General features: G+C 51.1%; 1 protein-coding gene across 1 annotated transcript in view; it reads right to left on the bottom strand.

The window, feature by feature from the left end:
• prmt3 (protein arginine methyltransferase 3) overlaps positions 1–6,574 on the bottom strand; it is a 57,683-nt gene continuing 51,109 nt past the window's right edge. The window contains exon 16 of the mRNA NM_203635.1: positions 1–192. Within this exon, the coding sequence (NP_988966.1) occupies positions 83–192 (110 nt within the window). The 3' untranslated portion in view covers positions 1–82. The remainder of the gene's footprint in view (positions 193–6,574) is intronic.

Genomic DNA, 6,574 nt, shown 5'->3' with positions numbered 1-6,574 from the left:
TTCAGCTGAGACCAGTTTATTCCACATCGGTACTGTATAAAACATATCTGGGCTACTAGGTACTAAGGCTGGCAGGGATTGGCTACTGGAGGGCATATGTGTGGGCGGCGCCGTTTAATAGAAGGGTAATAATGAGGGAGCGCGGATCCTTCCGGTTCTTGCGCACAGTTATTCTGCCTTCCAACACGTCCCCTGGAAGATAACAGGAAAAAAGGTATTTATTTCATTATTAATAATGTCTCCAAAAACAACACTAGCCCCGCCCATCTGTGCCACTTCCTGCCGCCTCCTTTCCCAGGCTGTACAGGGGGGCCGGTGGCACTGTAGGATAGGAACCAATCAGCAGCTAGACTGACCTGATAGGGAACTGAAGCCAGTCTGTGCTTGTGCAGGACTGCAGGGCTGCGATTGGCTACTCCCCCTCCTACTGTGCTTCTGGCAGGACACGCCCACCCCTCATTAGAAACACAGACAGGGACCTGAGAGGATCTATAGGGAGCTCCAATAAAGGGGCCATTGTTACAGATAGGGTTAATGTTTAGCCCAAAGGGAAACCAGCTCCGTATATTATTCATAACTGCCTACAGGATTGGGGGGGGGGGGGGTTGTTTATCCTAAACGTCTCCTTTAAGTATAAAGGGCACTGACACACACAAATGTCTGATTGTGCCTCCCACTGGCCTTAACGGGTAGATCCAGAGGGTCTCAGGCAGATCCTTACCCAGGTGGGACCAAATACTGACCCACAGGAAGAGGACCACACCCACAGACTGACAAAGCTCTTGCCCAATTGGATTATTTCTGGCTAGCCAATCAGTATCAACTCTTATCCTGGTCAGCCATAATTTTAGCCCCATACATGGACCAATAAGATAATTTTAAGGCCACCAGCACCCATATTCCTTCTCCCATTCCATTTTATGAGTATATATAGGCAGTGACCCCGCAAAGTTCCACCAATGGCAAAGCTCTTTAGAAACACCCCCTGCTCTGGTGGGAGCCCCTGAAGCAAAATGGGTTTAAATTCACAAGAAGAATTCTGAGCAGTTCTGGTACAGTACATGGTGTTCCCGAGTTCTGCACGGAATTCTGATCAGCTCTGTTCATGAACATTCATATCATTGTGTTACAGACCCGACGGGGAGAATCTATTTGTTTTCGCATCGCAGTTACATTTCCTCCTGCTCGTCATTAATAATGCCCCCCGGCACTGCCCCCGATCCCCGGGCATCCCGATTAGCGGCCCCACGGAAAATCGGAGAATGTAGCGAAATGCGGGGGGATCAGATAGGATCTGTGCCACTGTGACAGAATGCTCTGTTATACAGATAGCTAGAATCTCAGCCATAAAGCAGGGCAGGACTGCTGCTTACAATGGGGGGATCAGATAGGATCTGTGCCACTGTGACAGAATGCTCTGTTATACAGATAGCTAGAATCTCAGCCATAAAGCAGGGCAGGACTGCTGCTTACAATGGGGGATCAGATAGGATCTGTGCCACTGTGACAGAATGCTCTGTTATACAGATAGCTAGAATCTCAGCCATAAAGCAGGGCAGGACTGCTGCTTACAATGGGGGGATCAGATAGGATCTGTGCCACTGTGACAGAATGCTCTGTTATACAGATAGCTAGAATCTCAGCCATAAAGCAGGGCAGGACTGCTGCTTACAATGGGGGGATCAGATAGGATCTGTGCCACTGTGACAGAATGCTCTGTTATACAGATAGCTAGAATCTCAGCCATAAAGCAGGGCAGGACTGCTGCTTACAATGGGGGGATCAGATAGGATCTGTGCCACTGTGACAGAATGCTCTGTTATACAGATAGCTAGAATCTCAGCCATAAAGCAGGGCAGGACTGCTGCTTACAATGGGGGGATCAGATAGGATCTGTGCCACTGTGACAGAATGCTCTGTTATACAGATAGCTAGAATCTCAGCCATAAAGCAGGGCAGGACTGCTGCTTACAATGGGGGGATCAGATAGGATCTGTGCCACTGTGACAGAATGCTCTGTTATACAGATAGCTAGAATCTCAGCCATAAAGCAGGGCAGGACTGCTGCTTTGTAAGAGAAATGAAGGAGACATGGATTTGCTTATATTTTTCGATTTACAACTTTACAGAAGAATTCCAATAATTCTGTGGGCAGAAATGGGTTAATGGGTAAATTATAAATCCTGTAAATTGCTGCATAAAAGACAAATAACGACATTGGCACTTTAATTGTTGCCCTTATAACTGATCATTTATAAGAAACCAATTTCTTACTGGTATACAGTGTAGGGAAAGTATCTATATATCTATATATGGGTACAGCCTATATTTTTTATAGCGCTCTGTGGCACACGTGGCAATGGGGGCAGTGGAACAGGAGAGAGAGCCTTAGCCGGTGCCTTTGTGCAGCTGAGCCGGCTCAGGGCTGGGTAACACTGCTGCCCGGAGGAGAACAATTAATCAGTGTCAGGCAGATAGCGAATGACTGATGTGCAGAAGCTGCCAGCGAGGGGCGCCGGCGAGATCTCAGCGGGACACTCAGACACATTCACCTTGTCCTTATTGTGGCCCCTGCTTAGTGCCGGCACGGGGACACTGGGGCAACACTAATTGAATTAGCAGCCTATTATAGGCCTTTATTTACCCCTGACTGGCGAATGGAAATAAACACGGGGCTTCTGTCCGGCCTCATTCAGCAACCAGACATTCATATTATATTTATTTATCAATATATTAAATATAAACTGATATAGAGCAGCCACAGGTTCACCTTTGAATTAACTTCCAGTATGATATCCTAAGACAATTTGCAATTGGTCTTCATTTTTTTTATCATTTTTTTACGTTTTTCACTTTTAGTTCAACGACTCTCCGGTTTGGAATTACAGCAGTTAGCTGGTTGCTAGGGTTTAAGTTACCTTAGTAACCAGGGAGTGGTTTGAATGAGAGACGGGTAAATGAATAGGGGAGGGGCTGCATAGCAAAATAATTAAAAAGTAACAATAACAGTAAAACTGGAGCCTCACAGAGTGATAGGTTTTGGCTGCCGGGGTCAGTTATCCTGTTGCTAGGGCACATATTACCTTAGCAACCATGGAGTGGTGGGATTGAGAGGCTGGTATATAAATAGGGGAGGGGCTGAATAGAAAGATAAGGAATAAAAAGTAACAATAACAATAAAACTGGAGCCTCACAGAGCAATAGGGTTTGGCTGCCGGGGTCAGTGACCCCATTTGAAATCTGCAAAGAGATCAGCCCAATTTTAGGCCTGTCGGGGGCGCCAATAACCGGCAGATAAGCTGCTGAATTGGTCTGAAGGACCCCAATGTGCAGCTATAATCTGCCCCTGTACGGGTAACATTAGAATGGGATCTATTCCAGCATGCAGGGTTAATAACGGCAGCAGCGCCAGATTCGCTACTTACTGCGCGGGGGCCATTGGAGGCAGCAGTCGGACGAGCCATTCAGGCAATGATGGACTTGTTAGTATCCCCCCTCCCTGTAACGTTCCCCCACTGCAGAGCCCATTCGCAATGCTACACACCCCGCCTTCCCGCAGCGGGAACGGTCATACTGACGTTCAACTCCATACTAAATAGGCTGAGAGTTAAAATGAATGTCGTGATTTTACCGTGTGTGTGGCGCCGGGGGGGGGGGGGGGGCAGAGATTCCTGGGAATCCGAAAATCATGGCACCATGGGCAAGTATCAAGGGCCCAGGGACTAAAGATCTTGATAATATTCACTGCCCCTAGTAAATATCACTTTACTTGTCCTTTAATTCTCTGTAGCACCAGAGTTTATTTGGGCATTTGAAGAGCATTTGGGATTTATGCTGCCGGCTAAATAATATCCCAATAATATCTTGGCCCAGAGATTATAGGGGCAATTACCCCCCATACAAGCCTGGACTGAGATTCAAACTAGGCCCCAGTATTCCCAGTACCCAGAGGCACAAACAGCCCCCCAAGCCCAATAAATAGTGACTGTCTGTGGCACCTTACAGCCCCCTGGCATTCCCAGTACCCAGAGGCACAAACAGCCCCCCAAGCCCAATAAATAGTGACTGTCTGTGGCACCTTACAGCCCCCCTGGCATTCCCAGTACCCAGAGGCACAAACAGCCCCCCCAGCCCAATAAATAGTGACTGTCTGTGGCACCTTACAGCCCCCCTGGCATTCCCAGTACCCAGAGGCACAAACAGCCCCCCCAGCCCAATAAATAGTGACTGTCTGTAGCACCTTACAGCCCCCCTGGCATTCCCAGTACCCAGAGGCACAAACAGCCCCCCCAGCCCAATAAATAGTGACTGACTGTGGCACCTTACAGCCCCCCCTGGCATTCCCAGTACCCAGAGCACAAACAGCCCCCCCAGCCCAATAAATAGTGACTGTCTGTGGCACCTTACAGCCCCCCCGGCATTCCCAGTACCCAGAGGCACAAACAGCCCCCCCCAGCCCAATAAATAGTGACTGTCTGTGGCACCTTACAGCCCCCCTGGCATTCCCAGTACCCAGAGGCACAAACAGCCCCCCCAGCCCAATAAATAGTGACTGTCTGTGGCACCTTACAGCCCCCCCTGGCATTCCCAGTACCCAGAGGAACAAACAGCCCCCCCCCCAGCCCAATAAATAGTGACTGTCTGTGGTACCTTACAGCCCCCCTGGCATTCCCAGTACCCAGAGGTACAAACAGCCCCCCCCCCCCCAGCCCAATAAATAGTGACTGTCTGTGGCACCTTACAGCCCCCCTGGCATTCCCAGTACCCAGAGGCACAAACAGCCCCCCCAGCCCAATAAATAGTGACTGTCTGTGGCACCTTACAGCCCCCTGGCATTCCCAGTACCCAGAGGAACAAACAGCCCCCCCAGCCCAATAAATAGTGACTGTCTGTGGTACCTTACAGCCCCCCTGGCATTCCCAGTACCCAGAGGCACAAACAGCCCCCCCCCCCCCAGCCCAATAAATAGTGACTGTCTGTGGCACCTTACAGCCCCCCTGGCATTCCCAGTACCCAGAGGCACAAACAGCCCCCCCAGCCCAATAAATAGTGACTGTCTGTGGCACCTTACAGCCCCCCTGGCATTCCCAGTACCCAGAGGCACAAACAGCCCCCCCCAGCCCAATAAATAGTGACTGTCTGTGGCACCTTACAGCCCCCCTGGCATTCCCAGTACCCAGAGGAACAAACAGCCCCCCCAGCCCAATAAATAGTGACTGTCTGTGGTACCTTACAGCCCCCCTGGCATTCCCAGTACCCAGAGGCACAAACAGCCCCCCCCCCCCAGCCCAATAAATAGTGACTGTCTGTGGCACCTTACAGCCCCCCTGGCATTCCCAGTACCCAGAGGCACAAACAGCCCCCCCAGCCCAATAAATAGTGACTGTCTGTGGCACCTTACAGCCCCCCTGGCATTCCCAGTACCCAGAGGCACAAACAGCCCCCCCCCCAGCCCAATAAATAGTGACTGTCTGTGGCACCTTACAGCCCCCCTGGCATTCCCAGTACCCAGAGGCACAAACAGCCCTCCCCCCCCCCAGCCCAATAAATAGTGAAGACGGGATCGGGCGGATAGCACTCTGGGGGAGACGGGATCGGGCGGGTAGCACTCTGGGGGAGACGGGATCGGGCGGATAGCACTCTGGGGGAGACGGGATCGGGCGGGTAGCACTCTGGGGGAGACGGGATCGGGCGGGTAGCACTCTGGGGGAGACGGGATCGGGCGGGTAGCACTCTGGGAGAGCTGGCAGATAACGCGCTGGGGGAGACGGGCCGGTGGTTAAGACAATGGGGCTAGAGAGGGGCCGGTGGGTAAGACAATGGGGCTAGATGGGGGCCGGTGGGTAAGACAATGGGGCTAGAGAGGGGCCGGTGGGTAAGACAATGGGGCTAGAGAGGGGCCGGTGGGTAAGACAATGAGGCTAGATGGGGGCCGGTGAGTAAAGCTGAAACATCGTAAGATCCGCCACACACCATTCAGCGCTGAATCGGCAGGTAATGAGAAACAATAGGATTTCTACCTCTTTCTGCCGATTCAGCGCTGAAGGGAGATTTTGGTCAGGCGCCTTCTATGGCACCTGATCAAAATTTTTAAACTGGTCCGATCGGCGAGTCGTCCGATATCAGCAGCTTCCTGCGATATGGGTCGACTCGCCGACATACCATACACGCACCGAATATCGTATGAAACGAGGTTTAGTACGATATTATCGGTGCGTGTATGGCCAGCTTAAGACAATGGGGGAGACAATGGGGCTAGAGAGGGGCCGGTGGATAAGACAATGGGGGAGATGGGAGCAAATTATGGGGGTGCAAAGTATTTTGATACCCTGTCGATTTAGTTCCTTGGAAGAGCCATGCCCGGTGGTGTTCCTCTGCACTAGGCAGCACTGTTATTATAGCTCCTGATTCAGTGCAGAGGAGCCAGAGGGCCGCACACTGTGAGCCCCCCAGTTATAGGATCCTTATCATTTGCATTGGCAGCAATTTAAAATTTAGTGCCATTTTCCTTTAAGATTTCCAGTGCTGGCTCCCCCCCCCCCCCTTTTTTTTTTTAAACCTCTGTGGCTTTTTT

This window comes from Xenopus tropicalis, chromosome 4 (genome assembly GCF_000004195.4).
Source record: "Xenopus tropicalis strain Nigerian chromosome 4, UCB_Xtro_10.0, whole genome shotgun sequence".
Classification (NCBI taxonomy): domain Eukaryota; kingdom Metazoa; phylum Chordata; class Amphibia; order Anura; family Pipidae; genus Xenopus; species Xenopus tropicalis.
Note: the sequence above shows the minus strand (reverse complement) of the source record. Positions and strands in the feature narration are given on the sequence as shown.